Below are 25050 nucleotides of genomic sequence, written 5' to 3'. Positions count from 1 at the left end.
CCACAGTAAAGAGTAAAGACCGTCACAGACAAGTTGAAGAAATATCACCCAACTGTGACATCATCATCAACAATGAGAGTCCGTCCAAAGAGGAAACTGATGCAGGAGTCCGTTAAGAGGTCGACAACAACAATAGGTTGTACAGTTTGGTAGAACCGTACATTAAACCACGTGATAATTATCTTAATTCTACATTTGTCCGAGCTGCGGGGGAAGTTTACGGCTCAAGACTCAAGCTTTTTCTGATCAAAAAGATTTTAGAGCACAGATAGATTTTGCAGAAACATAAGCACCCAGTCCCAGAACTGTGCAGAAAAATGCGTTACGGGACATTCAAAAACACAGAGTCTAGTAAAATAATAGGGGAAGGGAATAATAAGGGAATCACAAAGAACTAGTAAATTTACGAGGTGAAACTTTTGGTGTTTGCTTTAAAGCTGAAAATGAGAACTTTTCCAATTCAGGATCTCTACACTTATACAGTTACAAGCATGAACTTTTTTTTCCAGGGAGCCTTCATGAAAACTCGGAAATTCTATATTCTGATATCACAGCGTTCACGTCACAGCTTAACTCGGAGGAAAAAATAAGTTTGGTACACGGTCAGCCTTTGCTTAACATTAAAATATGTGCATCAGATACTTGTTTTTATTTTGGAAACAGTAATTTCTGAGTTTGACAACTCAGACCTAATTTTTCCCAAGTTGTCTTGGGTTCAGCTGATCGAACCTGACAATGTCCCGCATCAGCAGGTTTTTTCAATTGTGACCAAACGCTACACGCCGGAGATCTGGAACGGTGCTGGAATACTTTAAAACTTTATTTATTTTTCTCTGAAATATGTCATATTGGTTTTCAGTGTCATCGTACAGGGTGTAACATTTTACAAAATGTAAGGTTTCATTTATCTTGGTTTAGTCACAAAGCTGCTTTTTGGACTTCTAGATCTTGCAGCAGCACTTGCAGACGTCCATGTTCCTAAACTCTAACAGAGTTTATCACCAGTTGCCTTCATGCAACCAAATAAATGTGAAATGAACTTCACATGAGAGGCTTTTCCACTTGAGAGGGACTGGATGTCGGCACAGATGGTAGAAAAAGAAAAACGAGGAAACAAACAACACTTTTGTGCTGAAAGTCAGTGATATTTTATTTTGCCCTCGGCTTTGAAATACAACCACGAGACACTGTGCAAAGAAAGCAAAGATTAAGTCACACTTATGGAAAATTGGCAAGCACATATTACACAAAACAAACAAACAAACAAAAAGAGCTATCTGCATGTGCACGGTATACTGTCAAAGGAGTTCATGCTACAAACATCTAAATCAATAAAATGAGGGTCTGAAACTAAGTCACAAACTACACCTCAGTCCAAAGGTAGAAATCAATACAGATTTCTTTTTTTTAAAAACGTAATACTGTCTTTTTTAAATTTGTTGTCAGTCATCACTGCAGGAGTCCACATTTATTCAGACGCTACATTTACTGCTACCACAGTTTATTTTTTAAAAACAAAGCAACATGAATCTGATTGTATTGCTTTGAAGGCCAGGCTGAAGCTGTGATACACAACTTCCTGAAAGCAACAGGACAAAGAATACATAGAACACAAATGATGTGCCGGCTGTGTATGATTACATTTCAATAAAAGCAGTTTAAGAAGCATTTAGCTCAAACGGATTTGCAGCTATAGATATATTCATCTGTGGTTCACGACTATATTGTCTAACTCGACTATTAACTGAGGCCCGCCCACTGTTTTTAGTGCAACTATCGAGCTTCTTGTTCTCGTTTTTTGAGACACAAACTGACACGTTGAGACAGCAACCAGGACTTTGGTCACTAAAAGGACAATCGCTAGTAAGCTAATTAGGCTAATGCTAATTATAATTCCTACTTAGTGACGAGCGGGAGAATTAAAGGTGGAGGATAGAAAGGGGAGAGCAGCCTGAGAGGTGGGTTGCATCATCACAAAGAGAATATATCAACTCCCTCTGAAAGAAAGGAAAGGATAAGGGAGGCGTTCAGATCATGTCCCGCTGTTTTGATCCTGTTTCTGGACAGAGGCTAATGAGGAGTCGGATAAAGTCAGAGACAGGACCGTCCTTTGAACACACAAAGGTTGGAGTGTGTTTCCACCAGGGCTGTCTGACAGCCGACTAAATCACTCATAGACTCTCGTGGCTTCGTGGAGTCAAACAGCTTGACCAAAGTAATAACTTTTAAACACCCGGCATGAATAAAAGCTGCCGTGGCTCGGTCTCAGGACGCCCAATTAGACTCACTTGATGAAACAATAATTTGTTGCTATGAGTTTAATGTTAAGGTGCTGCTCGCGGCGTCTTTTACCGGCTTGAAAACACACGTCTTGCTCTTAAGTTGGATTAATAGAAGCCGCGTATTAAAACAACACAGAGGGCCGTGTTATCAGGGGACTCATTTATAAGCAAAAAAAACATCTAGCGTCTTAAATATACATGTAGGATTATCCTCTGTTATGTTAAAATACAGACGTTCCATAACAGTGGTGATTCGTGTTAGGAAACATTGCTCCTGGTGCTAACTTCTGCTTAAACTTTGTAGTATTTTCATCCTAGTGGCTGTTTCTGTCCTGAAACAGGTTGTAATCAAAGTGTCCATTGAAATGTTGTGACCTTGGGCTTCAGTAATCGATTTCTTGACCTCTTAGTATCCATAGTTTCCATCCCTGTTGGCTAATTAGCCAGACATGCTAAGGTTTCTCCGGAGAAGCAGCTCTACATTCCAGCAGATAAAACTAATTTCATACTATCTGTTGGATTTTGTGCAGAGACAGAGAAGGAAGACGGGCGTTAAGAAAGTGATTCACAGTTATTAAGCTAAGATTGCACAGTCACAGCTTGTGGGCGGGGCTTAGCTAACGGTTTCTACGGCTGCACATTTGGCACTGCACAAGGTGAAAATCCAAAAAACTCTAAAAACTTGATTGCCATTTCATTTTTAATCATCAGCTAGTGGCTCTCCAAGTGAACTTGGATGTCCTCGAATAAAGTGTTTGTGTGTGTGTATATATATTTATATTTATATATGTTTTAACATTCAAATTGGGATTTTTTTCTCTTTTTTAAAAGTGCAAGCAAGCAAGTACAAATAAAGCAAAAGCGCATACAGAAAGTTATTTTTTCATACAGAATGTTTTTTTGTGCTTTGTTGAAGCACACAGTTAAAAAATATACTACAAAACTGTCTTAAAAACAGGAAAATAAGCGGATTGGTATTGCTGTATGTTACTGATTATTAGTAATACATTTCCAAGCTGGTGGGAGGGAGACGACAATAACACACTACGGACACACACACACACACACACACACACAAAAAAAAAAAAGATACAGGAAGTAAAACGTTTTAAAAATACAGAATATGAACCTGAACAACAGCAATGGAAGATTTTTTCCTTTTTGTTTATAAGTGCTATAAACAATGTCCTCGCATCCGTCCTCACTCATCGTCGCTTTTGCTCTTGTCTGACAGATCCTGGACAGAGACAGACAGAGAGACAGAGAGAGTGTTAAGAAAGAGGGAGGTTTAAAATGGAGGGGAGAGGGATGGAGGTTTACTGTCTGTAGGGAGCAACAACATGAGAAAATCACAAAGCGAATATATGAACAAGGAGCAGAGACGTGGAGTTGAAGCCACTGCCCTTCTCCTCAGATCCTCTCAGCCCGTTTTCATTCTGATCCTGCAGTGGAAATAACGATGGGGGCAGTGACTGAGGAAGACAAGAATGTCCTTTGATACTGTGAAGGGTACAGTACTGTGCAAAAAATATAAATAATAATAGTTATTTTTTATCAATTTACCAAATGCAAAGTGAGCAAACAAAAGAAAAATCTAAATCGCATTAATATTTGCCTTTAAACCAGCACAAATCCTCATTGATACACTTGGGATTTTGCAGGATTCTCGTCAGGTGTGTGACCAACCAATTCTACCAAACAAGTAAACACAGTCATTAGCTGAAAGAGAACCAGCTGTGTAGGAGGAACAGTAAAACTCTGCTGCCAGGTTGAGGTTGTGGAAGACGGTTTCATGTCGCTGTGGCAAGTTTGAGCACAGCAACAAGACGAGGTGGTTGCACTGCATCAGCGAGGTCTCTCCCAGACAAATATTTCAAGGCGGTCTGGTGTTTATTAGATGTGCTGTTCAAGCTCTTTTGAAAGGGCACAAAGAAACGGGCGACGCTGAGGGTCGAAGACGCGGCGGTCGGTCAAGGAAACTCAGTGCAGCAGATGAAAAAAACACATCATGCTTATTTCCCTTTGAAATCGGAAGGTGTCCAGCAGAGACATCGGCTCAGAAAGGACAGAAACCAGCGGTGCCAGGTTCACTCATCTACTCACAGGAGAAGTCTGGTCAGAAGTGAATATTTGGCTGTAGCAGAAGAGCTACCTGCAGCATGAAGAAGAACAAGAAGAAGTGATGGCAGGGCCATTTCTCTTCTTCATTCAATGCATTTTGTCAATTGATGAAAATAAACTATTAACACTTGCATTTTTGAAAGAATTCTCAGTTTACAGCATTTTTTCATACCTGCCTGAAGCTTTTGAACAGAACTGTCTCTAGTCTGTGTGTTGTGTTCTTGGGTGAGATACTGTGCAGCTCAACCTGCTCCACTATGACTGTGAAATGTGACCAACATCATTCACTCAATCAGTCTGAAAAATAATAATCTGAGAAACACTTTTCTTCCAGATCAGGACTTATGTCATGTGACCATTTTCCAACGTGAGCCTTCACTGCCAGTTCAGTCTGGATTTTATCATACGGGAATAGTCACTGTACAGTCATGTGACATGTGTTTTCTGTGTTAAAAAATGTTATATGGTGATAATATTGATTTTAAAACTAATGAACGGTTGTAGACAGGGTCTAAATCCATCTTTACCTACAGTCTAAAAATGCGTCTTTGCTCCAGAAGGTGAGTTTGTGAAGTTGTTTATGTAAAATGAACATTATTCATAGTAAAGTAGGAGCCACGTGTAATAAATAATTGTGATGAGAGCGTCAGACTTTCAAGAATACGATGGCTGCAAAATGTGCAAGTGTTTGTAAATGTTTTTCCCAACGTTCCTAGAGATTCTAGCTTTATAACAACTTCCAACAATCACGTAACAATCACATCTCCAAAAGTGAATTTCAGTCATTTCTGACAAAGGCTTTGTAAAAAACTTTTAGCTACAAACGCACACATCCAGCAAACACTCAAAGGGGTTTGCATTATACTGAAGCTTCCTAGGAGATCGTTTTATTCAGCTTTCTGATGTGATATATATATATTGTGCAGAATCAGCAGCTGTTTACCCACAACACATTACAGCCAGTAGGAGGAAATGGATATTTTTCACATTTCCATCACCTTAAATGACTAAGTGTACACAAAGCTGCAAATGTGCAGCTCCTAAAACACAGAGCTCAAACTGAGAGCTATGTCTGTGGTGAATATCACTCCTGTTTTTTCCTCATATGCTTCTGACGCCCACAGAGACAGTTGGCAGTGAACGCAACATAAAGCGAAGCTGTTGAGTTTCGGCTTTTCAGCTAAGCTTGTGTAAACGACATCTCCCCCCTGTTGTCTATCCCAGCGAGTGAAACAAGGTGATGACTGCGCACAACAGCTTGATGTTCAGTAATAAAACAAGCCCGACGCCTTCTCACTGTTTGTGTGCACAGAATGACGTAGTAACTGAGGGGAACCGGAGCAATGATACGGTGCAATCACATATAAACACATTTAATCGTCAACTGTCAATCACAGCCTCTGCTGCAGGTGTCTATGACGGGATTCCTGTTACGACTTTGTACCATCTTTTTTTTTGGTGAATATTGACAGCAGTGACAGCGTGATGTGTTGATTTAATTTAATTTAGCTTAGTTCTGCATGTGGGAGCCTCCGCAACCGACAATTATCCAACAGCCGTCTCTGCATTGATTTTATGTGCACTATTGTGCAAAAAAGAAACTCTGTTGAGTCAGACCACTTCACATGGCAGCAGGAACAAAGCTCGCAAATTCGTCCGACACTCCACAACTTTAACTGCAACACAAACACCAATCAATTTCTTACAAATCAAATTACTTTACACCGCTGCATGCAACACTTCATGAAATCACAATTACAACGAGGTAGAGTCCTGCATTTTAAATTCCGTTGCTGGGAGATTGGTTTGTCAGATACGAGTCACAAATTGCAACAACTGTAAGAAAAACATGTCATCAAGAGTTGAAGCATCTCCTCGGTTCATTAGCGTTAGTATTAAACACGAGCTACACTGAGTGGGAAGTAACATTATTTATTCTGAGCATCGCTGATCATCAACTGCCTCCTACAAAGATGGAGCAGATGAGGGAAAACGTTGAATAATGTCACATTTGTGGTGTTTGCTATATAAAAACAAGACAACTTTACATGATAAGAAGAGACCAAGAAGATCAGTTCATACCTGTGTTAACACGCGTCCCAGAAAACACACGGCTGCTTTTATGAAAGAAAAGACGTTAGCGGTTTAGGCTTCTGTGTCAATCTGACAACATAGTTATGGCAACAACGCAAACAAACCCTAAAGTCTGACGTGCACCTTCCCAGAAATGTTGACGACACCACAAGAGCTGTGATTGGTTCGCTTGGTTGCAGCATGTTTCCACGTCATTATTTCCGGCTGCTTCTCCATCAGTTGTTTTGGATGAATAAATATGGAGCAGATACAGAACATATTCACATAAACATATTCTGGGTGGCGTTGTTACGGAGCGAGCCAGACTCAGGAGCGCACACGTATAAATAGCTCACGCTGGCGTCCCGCGGAGGACTAAAATCTTAAGTGTCATCTGTTCATTAGTAGGAAGAGACTCAATATAGTTTGTCCTTGTAACTTTTAATGAGCTACAGTAATAAATAAATCCAGGAAACACGGAACTGAATATATGAGAAGGGTCCTCATCTAAAAGGTTATCTGGTAAGATGTAACTTATCTTATGAGTAATTCCTTTATAAAAAACTAAACTGGATAAATAGAACAATTGTGTTCCATTATGATAAATGCAAAGTGCTCATGTAGTTACCACATCCTGACTGTGAGTGGGCCATTTATCTACCTTTATTACTGCAGATGTTTCCCTCTCGCCGCTCTGAACGGTGCAGCAGCAGAAACATCTCTGTGCTTATTGATGCTTTCAGGGTGGAAGTTCAAATATGAGGTTTGAGAGGGTCTGTCTCTAAAATAACTATGGTCAAGGGCAGCGTTATAATAAAAGAGGGGCAGTGTTGGGGGAGTGAGAGAGACGTTGGGTGCTTGTTTCACAGTTTTATATTGATTTCCCATCATATTACCATGTGTGCACACCACAAACAGAGCTATTATTGGTTATGAAACAGTAGGAAATAGCTTTCCGCTGTTTTAAAGGCAGCAGCCAAATGATTTAGCTGCTTATACAGAGAGTGAAACTGTAACCGGAGCAAATATGGACAAGTTAATGGACTTATGATCTGATAATCCAGGACACGTCTGTGGGGATTCTCAGTTATCCAGGTGGTTCATATTGATCAGGGTTTTACTTAAATGTATAACAGAGGAGGCAGAAGGAGAGTGATGGGAAGATACAGGCTACTTCCTGGGTGCCAATTATTTGACAATGGGTACAGCAGTAGGGGCTGTCATGGCTTTCATTTGCTATTATCAGCTGCATTGTATGCAGACAACAAACTGGATGGTTTTAGACAGTTTGAACGAGTGAAAAGAAAGATGAACACAGAAAGAAGAGGACAATACAGGAAAATATAGAGGTGCCTGAAAGGAAGTATAATGGAATATTTTATAGAAATACTGGTAATTGATTTTCACACCAGTCCTAACAATAGACAAAGAAAACGTAATCAAACAAATGAAACAGAAATATAATGTATTTGTTTATCTGAGAAAATGAATCATGTATAAGTTTCTGTAAAGTGTAAAAATGAAGTGATGCCTTGTTTCCAGTATTTGCTGTGACCTCCTGGTGCAGCAATAACAGCAACTAAACATTTCTGGTAACTGCTGATCAGTTGTCTACAGCAGCTTGGACCAACTTGAGTCCATTCCTTAGAACAGAACCACCTCAGGTCTGAGATGTTGGTGGGTTTCCTCATATCAACATTCATCTTGTTCTTCGTTGACTGCTGTTTTGGAGAACCACTTGTGTTCTTGATCTCGTTGTCTAAGATTCAGTTCACAGACAGATGTCCTGATATTTTCTTTTAGAATTCACCGGTTTAGTTCAGAACTCACTGGTCCATCAGTGATGACAAGTCGTCCTGGTCCAGAGGCAGCAAAACAGGCCCAAACAAGGACATTAGCACCTCGTATGTTTCATGGAGGCGGGAGGTTCTGCTGCTGGAATGCAGTGGAATGCAACCACGTGATGTTAAAGGGATGTTAAATTAAGTCACTCACCATATCGTTGGATAAGTGAGAAAAGGCGTTTTTGAATCGGTCCAGGCATCGTCCTAATCCGGCAGCACATCAACACACCGGCGTGACTGGTTCTCAGGTGTTGGGTGGTGTCTTTGCACCTGGCAGTGGAGCTTTGCTGGAATATGGTCCCTAGTCTGCATCTGCCTTAGGCAACCCCTTCATGTTAATTGCATTGAGGAAAATTCTTTAGTTTATTTATCACTTTTGTGAAAGACTGGCTAATTGGCAACACTACATTACAGTACCTATGCTAAGCTAAAGCTAACGGCCGTACTGCCAGATTAGGACCGATTTAAAAAAGGCTTTTTTTTTTCTTTTTAACTCTGATGAATATGGTGAGTGACTAAATTTCACATGGGGTGACGTGTCCCTTTTCGTAAACTGCAGACTGGCAGAAATGTGAGTGAGATCATCAGCTGCTAAGAAGTTCCTCTGAAGTTCCTGTGGTCCCCTTGGAAACAGTCGTCTGAAATCATCTAAAATCTCCTCCACTTGTTCTCTATCTGTGTGACTGTGGATTTGTGGATTCCAAACTCTACAGAGACGGTTTTGTAACCTGATGAGCAACAACAACTCTTTTTCTGAGCTCCTCAGTCTGTGCGACTCAGACTGAGACAATTATTCTACAAGTGCACTTACATTTGTACCTCATAGATATGTACTATTTGCTCATTTTACTCCGTGAACAAACAACAAATACCAGAGTATAAATACTTCTGTTTCATTTGTTTGATTGGGTGGTGTGAAAATCCATTAACGTTTTAGTCATTTTTATGCTGAAATATAAAAAACTCTGAGTGGTGCTAGTAATTTTAAGCGGTTTCAGGACACAGCGATGCTGGTTTCTCTGGAGGAATTTCTAAACCTGACGTTTTCATTTTGGTATTGCAGGTGTGAAACGGCTCCTGATTGAGCAGCAGGAATGAAACCAGCAGGACAACACAGCGTGTGCACTAACAAATCATGTGTGACACTGTCAGCTTTGTTGTGTTCAAGTTGAGGTAGTCAATATTTTTTAAAATGATTTGATAGTTGCAATTCATGACTTTTTTTTTTTTTTTATCATATACCTGTTTGGAATGAAACTCGCATGAAGGAAATCTTATGAAATGCAGGGAAGTGCAGTGACCTACATTATCGTCCTGGTCCTCGTCGCTGTCGTCATCGCTGACCACCGGCTTCGCCTTCCCCCGGCTTTGCCTCTTCTTGCCTTTGTCGTGGCTTCGTGCTTCTCTGCTCAGCTTGATCTTCACCCGCACAGACTTAGCTGCAGGAGTCATTTAAACAACAGGTGTTAATTGCACAGAGTAAATAAAGAAAGCTGATGCTGATTTGTTCGGCTTTTATGTAACCAATGATATTTGATTTGTACAACTGTTGGACCCACACAGAAAACGCTTTAAGAACAACAAAAAAATAAAAAAATTTAAAAATAAGGTGTTAACCTGGCCTCTAAATTCACAAGATCCCACAACATCCTGTTACCAGACACCACAGGACGACCTCAGAAGACCCATGTCCATCCTCTGATGAGTCACAACTGTTTTGGAGGAACATGGGGGAACTACACAATATTAGGAAGGTGGTCATAATGTTATTGCGGATCAGTGTATGAAGATTCATTGCTTTTCCCTCTGTGATCTTTCATTATTTTATGGACTGAACATATAATTACTAGATAATTTGATGATGAGAATAATCTGCAGCAACACTAATGTCAATTGTTGTTAATAAGTAACATGAAATCCAACAAACATTGTTTTAATCACTGTGTATTGTACTTTAGGAATAACTTCTCCAATAACTTTTATTGCGAGCCACTGTTTCCCAGGGCTTTCTTTTATCCCGTCTTCCATAATTTTGCCCGTAACTTTCAATTGGTTTTGTTCTGCGTTTGAATTCATGTTCAAAGTCCTTTAAGACAAGGTTGTTTTTCTTTGCCCAGTCATTGTATTTTAAAGCCCCATTTACACTATACAAATAACAATGTCAACCGTGTTATGGTTTGAAGGCTACAGCAGCCCACGACACAATCGCTGGTCGTGAATATAAAATAACGTTGACTGGTTTCACAGAATTTAAATTAGCTTGGACAAGGTTGCTCCTCTGAGTGTGTGTCTATGTGACACTGCAATTTCCATTAAGTCTGTGTGTGTCTTACACTCGGCCTCTGAGTCATCGTCGTCGTCGTCATCCTCATCGCTGTCGTCGTCACTCTCTTCATCCTTGGCGATTTTCTGTCTGGCACTTTTAAACACGGACTGAAGAACGATGGAGTCCTCGTATATCTGTGAAGAAAACACGAGACCGGATGATATAAAGAGTTTCTGATGCTCCTAATGCTGAGTAACACTGGGACATGTGAGAATGAATAACTAATGTTATTCAGTTTGATGTGGAATTTCAAACTTTTGTTGGAATATATATCTTTTCCAAGATATACGCCAATCAGCCATAACATTATGACCACCTTGCTAATATTCTGTAGGTCTCCCTTGTTGCCTCCAAAACAGTTGTGACTCATCAGAGAATGGACATGGGCCTTCAGGGGGCGTCCTGTGGTGTCTGGAAACACAGTGTTGTTAGTGGGGGCCTCTGGGTCCTGTGGGTTGAGGGGAGGGTCCTCTGTGGATCACCCCACAGATATTTGTGCAGTTCTTTGTGTTTCTTATTTAGTTTTTTCTTTTCTTTTTGGTTGTTTGGCACTGTTCTCCTTGCTGGCCTCTGGCAGGAGGTACCACAGCCTGAGGTGTGGAAGAGTCAGACTCTGCAACAACTTTATACTCCGGGGCAGAAGACTTCTGAACTGCAAATAGTCTGTAGTCTGTTCTCAGGTTTAAGGATGATGCAATATCCAGTGCAGAACTCTTACGCACCTTATCACTTTGTCGCTGTTTACTGCTTTTTATACTTTTTTTTTACTGTTCTATCCTTCTATCTATCTAAAGTGTTTATTTGTGTGCCATTGCCATGGGGTGGGGGTACCTGGTCTGGTCCCAGCATTTACTTCTCCTTTCAGTGGTCATAATGTTGTGGCTGATCAGTGTATATTTAATTAAGATAATGAAATAATGCTCTATCCATGGAAACCTGGGCTCTGTCTTCGTCACAGGAGAAAGATTAAAGACATTTCTAAACAGGTTTAACAGTTGGATTAGCTTTTTTTAATTAACAGTGTATTCTAGTCATTGCCAGTCAGACGTGGATATGACCATAATATTTCTCTAGTTGCCTATGGAGATCACTTCAGTGCTTAATTTGTCCAATAAACACAGCGGCATGCAGACGTGAGTGGTTGGAGGTAATGGTGTTTGTATTTGGGATCTTCCTCTCTTTCATTTGACCAAGCAAATGAAGATGCATCGTTCAAAGTAATTGCTTCCCCTTCAACAGGGTCACGAGGTTTCATCTCATCCAAGCTACTCACAGATAGAAGATTATGTAAGTGGCTAAACTAAATCACACCTGGGACTCAATTACTTCCAGAAAAGATCATCCTGATAATTGACGTCCAAACTACATAAAGGCTGCGATGTCAGAGCTGCAGTGACGAAGGACAGAGAAATGATGAGGCCTTGAAGGTTACAGATGAGTGCAGGTTTATACAGGTTGTCAACAACAGGTTTTCTTTCAGCTGATGAAGAGACAACACGATATTGAAATCAGAGAAATAACATCATAGGTAAATCAGTAACATCTGACCTGAGATCCCTCCAAGTTAAAGGTCTGTGCATTTTGACAGAGGAGCATCACGTCCTTCTCCAGGTCTCCCACATTCCTGTATTTATGGTTTCTCACACGCTCCTGTACAAAAAAACAAAAACAAACTAAAATGAGTAAAAGCTGGATTAAAATGTGAAAATGCAGTTACAACTGATACGATAGTATCGTATAGTTATTGTCTGCAGAAACTGATTAATGTCCAACAAGCAAATAATAATAATAAAAGAAAGAATAAAAAAATAATAGACAAATTAATGTTTTTCTTAACCCAAAAATATATATACTTTTTTAATAGACCTGAATTTATTTCTATTATTATAACAAAATCGTTTCCCCATATGCAGCAACAAAATGTCAAAGATGACAATTGCTCTTTTTCTTTTAATTTATTAAAATTATAAAACTTTTATAGATTGATTGTCTGTATATTCTTCATCAGCTTCATCATTCGTACGATCGTCACCACCATCAAATCCCTCAGTGAAATTATTTTCTTATCTCAGTAAACGCACCTTAATCTTCTTGAAGTCCACCGGTTTCCTGATCAGCTCATAATACTCAGGAAGTTCCTTCCTGGAGGGAAGCTGGACAAAGACCTCACTTAATTGTCTTCCTGACCTGGAAACATGATAATAATAATAATTCATCACTATCATTTCATTCATTATCTACGATGTCGTAATGTAAAACATTTCTTGTCTCCTTTCTACTTTTGGGGATTCTTGAATATGAATGATTTATATATTCACACTGTGAACTTATTAAAAAGGTTTTTAATACACAACAAAACATTTTTTATTCTTATTGTACTGATGGAAAACCTGAAGCATCAAATAACAAACTCAACAGCCCTGCTCTGCTAAAACATGCATCCAGACGTGAGTCTCCAGAGACCACTTGTGGTCGGATCGCGTTCTGTATGCAAATTTATTTATCATTTGGGAAGCAAACAACCTATTGTGAGGAGGAGGGGAAACAAAAATAAATCTCTCTGATATGAGACTTGACTTCACACAAATTGATTTTTAGTAAACAGATGTTTATGATTAGTAGCCTTATTAATGTACAAACACAAAACAATCAAACGATCCTCTGCAACGACGTGTCTGGGCCAGAAGTTGTATCTGAATACACCACAAAGACATTGGCTTATATGTTTTAAGGCCTGAAGAAAACTACCTTTAAGTAAAACTGTAAATTTTCTATGCTATGGGAGGCTAGGAGGAAGAGTTACAAACCATCACAGAGGACTGGCCTCAAGTTAACCACGGTAGTCAGTACGTTTACAGTTTATTCATTGAACATTCAAATACTAAAATATGTTCACAATGACACATTCATCTACAAATTAGATAGAAACTGGTTGTTGATGCTGAACAAGTAGAGTTATCTCATTGTGCAACATGGCTGTAACAGGGGTCTGACTACACATCGGAAAAACTAGGGCCAAACCAGGGCCCACCAATGGCTCCACACTGGACTAGTGTTTCATGGCCCCAGAATAAAAAAATAATCCTATCAGCTGTGAAAAACTAAAAACAATTAAGTATAAATGCATATAATGTTGTCATTTCCCTTAGATCCACACCAGTCCTGCCTCCATCCTGTCTAAAATATTGTAAAATTATTGAATTAATAGTCGTACCAACATTACTATTAAGTAACACAACTGTCTCTCTTCAGATCCTGCTGCACTATGACGCACAGACTCGTTCAGAAAGCTGGAAGCAGAGGAAACGGCACAGTCTCAACTCCGTTAATGAGTCTTGTTAATGTGACCTGTTACACCTGCATTCATCTCAATAAATAAGTATTTATAAAGACGTTTCTGTATGAGATGTGAAATGTAAACTGAACAGGAATGACACAAAGGATGTCAGCTGAGTGGGAGACACATTTGCAGTAACAGCGCTAAAAGAAAGTCACCATATGTGGCAGAGTCTGGTCTGGTCTAAGTGGGTGGTACACGTCTAAGTCATTTCCACACATTCACCACGTCCAAAAGTTTCCCGGCAGCACATTAAATTGTCACAAGATGTTATTTACTAGTGGTCGTAATGTTATGCCTAATCTGTGTATATATTTAATGATAAAATGTTTGGCTGTTTTAGAGTTAGCGAGGTTAACAACAACAAGTAATTGAGTGCATGGAATGAACTACATCAGTGCCTCTTGAGTAATTGAGAAACAACAAAGTAGCTCTCAGGAGAAAGATGCTGAATTAAATCCACAAGCACAGAGCTGTGACATGGTCGGCCTTACAGTTACACAACACAGGAGCCAGTGGCAAATTCAATTCTTCTACAAGATTATATTTACTGAGATAATATGTATAAGCTAAACATATTCAGCATGGCTGTGTATTGCCCTGTTACGTGTGTGCAGACTGACGGGCTTAAACTGTAATTTTCTCCAACTGATTTCCCCAGAGTTTGGGAAGAGGCATCTTAGTGAGAACTAATTTAAGTTAATGTTGTTTTTTTGTTGTTGTTGTTGTTGTTTTTTAACACAAACCTTGTAAACACAGTTGTATCAGTAATACCAATCACTACCCATCTGCATTACTTGGCCCACAAAGGGATTCTGAGCACAAAGGTCGCCTCAAAACCAATGAATCTCCCTTAAATGATCAATGTGTGATTATGTTTTTAGTGAGACTGAGGATAATCTCATATGTTTGTATGCTGATCAGATAATTTAAGGATCCACTCGTGGCTTCGATTAACAATAAGAAAAGAAGAGGCCTGATGAACTGGTCACAGACCACAAGGATAAAAGTTAAAATCCTGAATAAAGCTGCGTACAGAAACTGAACACTTAAATCAGATCGATTTCTGGCCACAAAACAAACAACCGCTAAATGTCATTATTGAAGAGAAAGCATGCAAAAACTATGGTTTCAATGTTTTCACTCAGCTGCTCGGATTAGGAACTGCTACACAAAATGTTTTTAACATACCAACAATCGAAAGACGGGCGAGATCAAGAGTGGAGGCCTGTGTTTATCTGTCCTATACAGGGTATGTACGTGATGTCACTGCAAGCCAAGTCTCCATGGTTACGGCCACTAAGTGGCAAAAAGTGTTAGTCGATCACGTAGATTAGCAGCAATAGTTTGAACCATAGGCTTTAATAGCGTCTAAACTGTAAAACTAAATTTTAAAAAAATGAGGGGAAGCTGTTGTGCGATTGACTGAACCAACAGATTTGAAAATCAGTCAGAGAAATATTTTGCTGGCTCCAAAAAGTCAAAGAAAAGAGAAGTAAATGGATCAGTTCATTATGAAGAAACAACTGGGATCCATGTGATTCTCATTTAGCGTCAGGTAATTTATGCTGTATTTTTTGATGAAGTCCTGCATTAAGTTACTTAAGTTACGTTCTGGAGGAATATTTGTGATCACTCCTCGTCATCCTTTTAACGTCCTGTCCGATGCTACAGTTTTGTATAACGTTACTTCTCAGTAAAGCTCTTAGCGTTAGCACCTTTTATTTAGCTCCATTTATCAGAACTGAATCCACTTTTCCAAATCCGTACGAGTTCATACGGATCATTGTCCAGTCCAGTTGTCCTAACTTTGATCTGATAATCCACATTTTTCCCGGTCTCACTGTATTTGCTGATACATTTTCGATGTGTTTCTGCCACTCATGGGGGCGTGGCCCCGGGCGGTAGTGACATCAATGCATATCCTCTATTGTAAAAGAAGTAGAACCTGCAAAGATTCACTCAATGAAGTGTAATGCATGAAAAACAGCTCCGGGTGTTATGTGATTATTTTTTGTTGATGCCGCCATATCGATAAATGAATGTTGCCAGAGCTGATTTCAGGCCGCCACGAGTTTACTACACTTCAAACAGATACAAAATCACCAGTACAAGGTAAAACTAGACAGACTGAATATCACAGACTCTTATCATGCCCCAGGTTGTGTTTTTTTAAGCATTAAAACAGTCAGCGGGGACAATCTTGGAGTTTGAGGCAGCATAATGTAAAGAGCGTTTTATTGCATTAATCCACATGTGCCGTCTTCTGTTATTTATATAATTATTAATTTAATTATCAACATCCTAATAACCCATCTCTGTATTTATAATATATCGTTAAGGAATAAAGCTTTAAAATGAGCCTCACTAGAAGCAGACGTGTAGCCTGGACTCATTTCATTGCTGCCCCTCATAGAGAACTGTCTCTGAGTTCAGAACGTGCCTTGAGCATAGATTTTCTCTGTAAACCGGTGGATTTCAGCATGTTCAGATAAGATTTTGGCATCTCCTGTGGGAACGCACCCAACTGCTGACTTCCATCAAAGCCACTGGAATTATTGGAAATGTGATAACAAGAGGCTTGGAACGAAAGGCTTTGTGGTTATGGCTTGTGATAGGAAGGAAGTAATACTATTGCTGATTTCCAAACAATCCGGCCTGTGCGTGACATACTTTATTTGGAGAGCGCAGTGTTCTCTGTTGCAATGAGATCTCCTAATATGTCTTTTCGAGGAAATAGTGGCTAGACCGTTGTCTGGACACATCAAAAAAGATAAGAGTTTAATAAATTCCAGGCAGTTCCAAATTGAAAGTTGCACAAACATTTGCTCTATCTGGAGGTGTAGTTTGTTTTATGAGGTTACAGCATTGCTGTATTTGAAAGAAAATTCCTGAAGCAGAAATTTTAAATTGTTTCCCCTGTCTACCTGAGAGCAATGACTGAGATGCTCCGGGAAGAACAACCACATACTGCAATTCTGCTCCAGCAGTATCATTAAATGTGTTCAGTTCAATTGTTGCACCCTATTAAATGTGTAGTGCTCTGGACCACGCCAGTGAAAAGGCATTAAAATCTATAAATATACACCAGGGGCCTGTGGAGAGGCCAGAGAGTAGAAGGCACAGCTTCTGCTCATCGTTGTCACATGTGTTTAATCCAGTGAACCGCGGGTTCATCAGTAATAACTAAGTGTCACCTCAGCCTGAACTGGGGATGTTGGGATTGTTATTGCCACAGGGTTTATACCTCATGTCCTTTTTTAAGTTAAAAAGGTTCAAATAAAACCCATTTCTGGGGCTATGCTAAGGCATGAGGATGTGTTTTTCTGAGATATGTATGAAAGAACATACACCGATCAGCCACAACATTAAAACCACCACCAGGAGAAATAAAGTGTGTTCAGCTGGGAAACGTTTGGACCTGGAATTCATTCGTGTGGATGTTATTTGAACATGTATCTCCCACCTAGACCAGATCAGGTCTGATCGGTCTATTTTCTCCACAACTATAAAGCATTTCTACATCAAATAAACAGTATAAATTATGCAGGGTTACTATTGCTCCGGAGACGGGATCCTGTCTTCAATATCGTTGAAAAATGTATTTTATTTATTCTTGAAATTGTTGGATTACAATTTTAAATTTCTGGCTTCAAGAATGAAAAGAAAAATAAGCTGTTAAAAACTGATAAGCACTTAGTAATAATAAGTAAATTCACATGTAGTTGTGATCCACGCGGCTCTCGAGGCTGTTTTAATTTCTGCCTGAAGTAACAACACTTTTATCCTCATGTTTTGTTGACTACCCTGCGGACGTAAAATAAACCTTACCCGTCTCTGTAGTTGATCACTGTATCGATGATGGTGTTCATTTGCTTGGTGAGTTTGGGCGGGTTGGGGGAGAGCTTCTCCGCCGGTGGTCGTCCTCGTCTCTTCTTGGCCTTGGAGCCTCCGTCCTCTCTGCTCGACGAGTCCTTGTCCTGGCGTCTCTTGCGTTTGCGCTTTTTCAGGCGGATCTCCTCCTCCATCTCTTCCAGGTTTCCATCCTCAATGGCCTGGAGGTGGCGAGAGGCAAAGTTAATCACTGCAATCATTTCAGCTTGCCCACATGGGATGTCTGGCTGAAAATGGTTGCTGTCAATCAGCAACAATTCTAAAAGCATCTCTGTCGTCAGGCTGGAGGTCGTGTATTACTTCAAAAGAATCTCTTGTTCTTTTTACAGCCTCGTGGGCAAATCCCAACGTTTTATTAGGTCTGTTAGAAAAAAGCCCAAAAATAATAAAAGGCTGTTTAAAGACGACAGCCAAAGATAGTATATGACACTATAAGCAGTATGTTATCTGACAGGAAAACAATGCTTAAATTAATTTAATTCCACGCTTATTGGTGTTTGATATTCTAAATCCATTATCGAGAGGAACAGGGACCATCTCATTTCCATGTGCAGCATGTGAGCGGTCTCGTCATGTTGAAGTTTTTTCCTTGCATTTTAATTGGGGCTTATCTGAAAGGCAGCTAACAGCAGTTTCAATAATTGCCTGTCTCCTCGGTCGCTCTATTTTTGTTTTCCCTGAAATACCAGACTCAGGTCAATAAACCAATCTGTCGGGTCTGAGATGCATCTCAAGATGACACGGTGGCACAGTCTGTTCAAACTGGGAAAAACGTTCAGTTTTAGTTTTGACTTGAATTGCTGATAGAATCTCTCTCTCTCTGTATATTTATCTATCTCAGAGATACTAGCGATTTCATATTATTTCATTGTTCTATTCTTGTCAACAGAAGGACCATTGAACCCACTAATGTAACCTCTTGATATATTTCATCCCTTTGCCATTAGGAACATTTCAATATCCGTCTGTTTTAATGTGTGGGTGAAAAACATCCTCAACAAGCCCAGTTTGAAAAGCATCTCCTAAAGAGTTATAGTGCTCTGCCGTTTTTTCAGGGAAGCTTTAAAAGTATGTACCAAATATGCTGTGTCTTTTCCTTTATGATGTAGGTCTTTGGTACAGAGGGACAAACTTTATACGAGCTGCTTGAATGGAAATTTTTCAGAACGACAGGTTAATGACACATATGTGATTAATTACAGTGGTGACAAGTGAAGAAAACCCTTTTACTCTTCTAGAGTATTTGATATATTACCCGTAGCCACTGCTTCTCGGTCAGCGTGTCGCTGTAGTCCACATCCCGGCGACAGCGTGACCCTCGACCAAACATCTTCTCCTCCTCTTCTTCGTAGGTGAGACGCTCCACCTCAGCATCATCCTTGATGATCCAAGATGGCAGCTCATCCTCCTCCATCAGACGGGGCTTACGCTTGGGGTTCCTGGCATCTTCCCGGCGGCGGTCCATGTCTATGCGCTGGAGGAGAAAAGCAGGTCATGGGAGTAGGTGGGAGCTCAAATCTTGGGCGCCCTTATGTTTCACCTCCATGGATAATGTTATTGTAAACTAATAGCTCCAGGAAGCTTTTGCAAGCCAGCTGAGGCCACCTTCTCTAAAAGCTCTCAGATTGATGTGTTCTGAAACGTAAGTGACTGCTGTGTTTCCCTGCAGCCCAGCTGAGAGGGGAACTGGGTTAGTTTGTCTCATTATCAATCACAATGTTCACATCCGTCCCTCTACTGTGGCAGATACCTGGGGTCACAACGAATGATCTCAGAAAGCAACAGGTTTGCAATGCAAATAGCTTTGTTATACATGCGTTGCTACAAAAAAAAAAAAAAAAAAAGACAACACTGTGGGGGAAGTGCATAACCACAACCTTACGACCTTTGGCTTGTTTTACTTGCTTCGGGTGCTTATGAATATATGGTATTTGCACCCAGTCACCTCAATTCAAGAGGGATGAAGATGCAGAAGCAACGCCAACAAACGGCAAAGCCTGCGCAGCCTTTTCTCTTGTGAGAGAGAAGAGAGTTTGAATAAAAAGCTGCTACAGTCGTGTGTTGACACATCATCTCTGAATCCATTACAAATGACAACACTTAATCAGAACAATGGTCTTGAGATGGTGCACAACCTACAATTACTCTGGGTTAGATGAAAGGAGAAGCTCTCTATTCCTCTTTTTTTCATAATGTAAGAACTATGATATTAACAGTTTCACCCTGTGTTTAATTAAAGCCATTTTGATCTCACCAAAACGTGTCCTCTCTCACCATAAAGAGCTCAAATTCATCTTCGTTGCGAGCTATCATCTGGTTCAGGGTTTCATCATCAGGTACCTCGTCTTCCTCCTGGAATTACAAGAAGAAGTCCTTGAAATGCTTTTACTGATCACATTAATAAAACATTTTAAACACGGGCTCAGACCGGACCTCGTTCTGCTCCTCGTGCTCCAGGATGGCCTGGAGGAAGGCGCGGCGCTCGTGGCTGGAGGACTTCTGGTCGAACATGCCTGCCTGGATGACCTTCTGATCCACGTTCAGCTTGTACTTAGCAGCCGCTAAGATCTTCTCCTCCACGCTGTTGACGGTGCAGAGGCGAAGCACACGCACCTCGTTCTGCTGACCGATGCGATGAGCCCGATCCTGAGCTTGAAGGTCCTGGGGTTAGTAGAGAGGAATGTTTTACCAGCGTTTTCACCAATAACAATATCACATTTCTTACCTTTGTACTAATTGTTTGGGTTAAAGTGTTTGCAGAAGTAGAAAATATGTGAAAATGGGTAAATTATTGAGCCTTTTTTGATTTAACAACTGCTCTGACAACCTGTTAAACGCGCCACATTAACTAACAGTGACGGTCAGCTGCAGACATCCAGTGACAGCCCAAGCGTCAGCTCCGTCACGGCCGTTAAGCTGCGACTTTTATCTGAACTCCGGTTTCCTAGTCGTGTCATAACATGTTGTTATTGTGAAAATGAGCCGGTTGTTTACCGAGTCCATCACACATTAGACCGTCAGACTCTAAATGTTGCATCACCGCAGCATTTCAGGCGGCTTTTAGTGAGACGTAAAGAAGCACAGGCACACTTCATCTAATCTGAATGAACTATATTTTTTTGAAGTCAGAAGAATTTAGTCAGAGAAAAGAGATTAAAACAGTTTCGAGAAAAACATTAACAGAAAAGAAAAAGTTCAAGAGAAAGAAAAGTTTGAGCTCAAGACGAGTCAGCGCTGTGTGTTTGTATTGATTTCTTTTATTTATTTATATGGACTGATTGCAAAGCAATGTCCCTCTATGGTGTCTCTCTAAGTATTTCTTTTTTCTTCCCGTGATTGTGTTCTGTTTACAAAGTAATAAGTAGAAAATGTCACAGTGGGAAATAGACTGTGGGAAGATTGTTTGGAGAATAACAGGTTGTTGGATTGCTGCCCACCTTCAGCTCCATTAAAGTAACTTTAGCCCGTACACGGAAATGACAGAAAAAGTCTGAAATGATAAATCTGATGAAATAAATGTATGTATGACTTATCAATCTACTCCACCAAAACACTGCACCACTGAACAGGTATGCCTTTTAATAGACACCACAGCAGGGATGGGTACCGATACTATTATAACGGCACCGGTGCTGATGCAAACGCTAGTAACCGGACCAAAATGCAATGCAGATTGCGGTGCTTCATTTCGGTACCACTGAATTTTAAATTAGTGCCCCCTTAGCTCTATTGCTGCGCCAACGCTACACGTGACATCACCTGCACGGATGGAAGTGAAGCTTCAAAATCTCTAAGGCAAAACGGTTTGTCTGTACTTCACCTCAAAAGATATAGACTGGGCATCCTGCAACAAGGGCTCAAAGGAGACACTGTGCAGGGGGAGGTAACACCTCGAATTTCATTAAACATCTGACGACACACAGCACTTTTTTAAAAGCAGCAAGGACATCTGCGCCCGCCAGCGGAGTTAGCAGCTTCCTCAGAGAGGAGAGTCCAGAGTAAAATCTTTATGGCCTGTTCTTTGGGTTCTTCATTGTTGCTGGTTTTGATACACTGCTGTTTTATTATGATAATTATGACTGTTGTGAATTTATTTTATATTGGTTAATTTATTTCTTTGTCTTAGTTGTATTTATATAATTTAAATTAATATTCTGTTCATCTTGCACATCAGAAAATGTCTTAAAAATAAAACCATTTTTAGACAAAGTTTGTATGTTTTTTAAGCACTGGCACTGTTTCAAAAGTGCCGGTTTGGTATCGGATAAAAAATTAACAATACCCACCCTTATGCCATAGTCATCTTGCATCAATCCATGCATGCAAATTTCAATTTGAAGGGTTGTAAATGTGGTAAATATGCCTTAAAATCTGCTCAGTGCTACAGTTTCCTTCTGTTGACTTCACCAAAAGCAGAGCCGGTACCATAAACAACTGCAAACGCTCCTTTTTTTACAGCCTTCGTGTACCTGGTGGGGGTTCCAGTCGCTGTCAAAGATGACGACAGTGTCGGCAGCTTGCAGGTTGAGGCCGAGGCCGCCGGCTCTGGTGCTGAGAAGGAAGATGAAGTACTGAGATCCTTCCTCGTTGAACTTCTTCAGCAGTGCTGCACGGTCCTCAGACTTGGTGGTTCCTGAAATATAAACTCTTATAATTAATTAATGGGGCCACAACAGGAATCTACCTCGTTGAGTTTTGAATAGTTTTGGGGGCTTAATGCATTTGTAATTCATTTATTCTATTCAAACTATTTGAATCTAGATGCTGTAGCATGGAGGACTTCAACGTCTTATGGAAGCTCCAAATAGGATTTCTAGAAAATCCTATTTGGGGATTATTTAGATGTACACAGATAAAAACTAGTCTGAATGGCTTTTCTGGCATAAATATGTCCTTCCAATAATTTCTTAACTTTGGATATTTTGAGCCACCAATGTGGGGTAAACGTTTTCTCAAGCTTTTTCTTATCTGAGCTGTGTGGCCTCCTCTTTGCAGGTATGTGTGGAGTCTGGCAGTATTATGATAACAACAAAAATAGGAACTGGTCTTGAGGTTCATTGGTGATTCTAAATTGGCCACAGGCGTGAGTGTGAATGGTTGTCTGTCTCTCTGTGTTAGTCCTGAGAGAGACTGTCCAGGGTGGACCCCACCTCTCAACTAGTGGCATCTGGGACAGGGTCCAGCCCCCAGAGACCATCCAGAGGACAAACAGTTACAGAACATGAATGAATGAATGGATATAGTGTCAAATTTTTTTTATGCCTTTCCCATTTGTCATTCATTATTCTTTAAATGCAAAGTCTGTCAAAATAACTTTGAGAAGTCTGCTTGAACTTCCTCTTGTTCTAATGATGAATAATGAATTGTACCCTCTAAGCTGTGTCTCATCACTCAGACGTGTCTCGAAAGTTTATCTGATGGACCCAATTAAGAAGGAGGCTTTAAAATGTGACGAAACCATTCAACAAACGGTTCAAATATGAATAGGAACATCCACTCCTGTAATACGACAATATGTACAGAAGAGAAAGAAAAAAACCTGATTGACTAGAAGGTGATCTAAGGTCCAGCTGTGCTTGTGTTACACACAGAAGCAAATGCCAGAACACAGTTTAAAACTTTTTATTTGTGGAGTTTGCTATCAACTGCCATCAATTCCCACTACTGGGAAAACATCTGTCCCTCACACACAGAAGTCACAGTACAATGGGGTGAGGAACACATTCGCTGTCACGTTGCGCATTTTAATCAGTTTCAAAAACAGCCTGAAAAATCAATTGATAAAAATGTGTCTGCCGTAAACTCGGGTAACTGCTGCCAGACCCGGTGGCTAATTGGATTGCTTTTTGTTTGAGATACGGATCGTGCTCAATAGATATAATCCTCATCATTTTTCTTTTTAGTCTGACAAGTACGAGTAAGCCACAAATTAGAAATAAAAAAAAACAGATAAAGGGATTAAAAGATATTAAATTTCAGGGTAATCTCACATGAAGATTTATCTTAATACAGGGGCTGATGAGGAGAAGGCTGTATCTCTTCTCACAGTATAGTAGCTGGATAAAGGATTCAGATATATCTGCTGGATGCATAAAATACACTAATATTAGCATATGCACCAGACTCTGGAACATCTTTAAAACATGGACGCTTGTTTGAAAAGCCACCATGGAGTGTTTTTTTTTTTACTTTCTGATTTTATACAGAGCTGGATCAAGAACATTAAGGGTCATTCAGCCTTCAGTAAGGCTAATTATTACTTTTTGTTACTAAGTATGTCGTGATCCTTCAATGATGATTAACAGCACAGCTGCTAAATCTACCTTTTTAATAAGCTGCTTTAGCCAAGTCCTTGTCAATAATAATCAGCTGATAAAGTTTCAACTATTGACATGAAATGAATAAAAGCTTAAATAAAATGTGATTAGTCTGAGAACATTTATCACTGTGCTGGAGAACTCAGAATCAGGTAAAACTGATTTAGTTTTCTTTTAGGTTATTCTGATGTATTAACATATGGACAGATGTGTGGAGTGATGTGCTCACCGTCAAGACGCAAATACTGAAAGTTGCGATAGCCGAAGTAATCCTCCATGATTGTCATCAGGGAGGTCATCTGACAGAACAGCAGGACTCGGTGGTTTGTGGCCTGGAGCTTCGGCAAGATGCGATCTAGGAGCTCAAACTTCCCAGAAGCACGATACAGATCGGGCCTGAGCGGAGACGACAAAGTATCTTAAGTTATCACCAGTTATAACTTAACTAGGCTGATTCTGACAGTGGCTGAGAGTTTCATTTGACCAATAATGGCCTGACGCTGGGTTTTAACACGGGTTAACATTGGCTTTGGCAGCTGGAGCCTTTTCAGTGGAAACTCTTACATCTTTGAAGGCCATAATACAGTGTCAGTCACCAGCCCTTCCAATCAGCACTTTCACAGACTCGGTATATTATAACATACATCAAATTTCATATTTCTTATGCAATCCGTTCAGAAAACCTTGAATGGCTTCATAATATCCTTATGTAACATGACAAAAGACCGGTCCACAGCTCATTATTTTAATTCACTCCTTCAGTCTCCCACCATGACTTTTATTACTACATGACTTCAACTAGAAAAAAAAATCTGTTAAAGCTTCAGGAACAACTAAAAAAAACAAGAAGAAAAAC

At 40.1% G+C, this 25050-nt stretch overlaps 1 protein-coding gene across 1 annotated transcript in view; it reads right to left on the bottom strand.

Annotated features, from left to right (window-relative positions):
- Nucleotides 1–1124: 1124 nt before the first annotated feature.
- Nucleotides 1125–25050, bottom strand: part of smarca2 (SWI/SNF related, matrix associated, actin dependent regulator of chromatin, subfamily a, member 2) — a 47027-nt gene continuing 23101 nt past the window's right edge. The window contains exons 24-34 of the mRNA XM_047591508.1: nt 24424–24590; nt 22347–22510; nt 20311–20538; nt 20152–20229; nt 19133–19351; nt 17815–18038; nt 12728–12833; nt 12195–12296; nt 10654–10780; nt 9626–9759; nt 1125–3519 (exon numbers count right to left, since the gene is read on the bottom strand). Of these exons, the coding sequence (XP_047447464.1) occupies nt 3484–3519; nt 9626–9759; nt 10654–10780; nt 12195–12296; nt 12728–12833; nt 17815–18038; nt 19133–19351; nt 20152–20229; nt 20311–20538; nt 22347–22510; nt 24424–24590 (1585 nt within the window). The 3' untranslated portion in view covers nt 1125–3483. The remainder of the gene's footprint in view (nt 3520–9625; nt 9760–10653; nt 10781–12194; nt 12297–12727; nt 12834–17814; nt 18039–19132; nt 19352–20151; nt 20230–20310; nt 20539–22346; nt 22511–24423; nt 24591–25050) is intronic.

Source organism: Mugil cephalus, chromosome 8, assembly GCF_022458985.1.
Source record: "Mugil cephalus isolate CIBA_MC_2020 chromosome 8, CIBA_Mcephalus_1.1, whole genome shotgun sequence".
NCBI lineage: Eukaryota > Metazoa > Chordata > Actinopteri > Mugiliformes > Mugilidae > Mugil > Mugil cephalus.
This window is presented reverse-complemented; position numbering and strand designations above follow the sequence as displayed.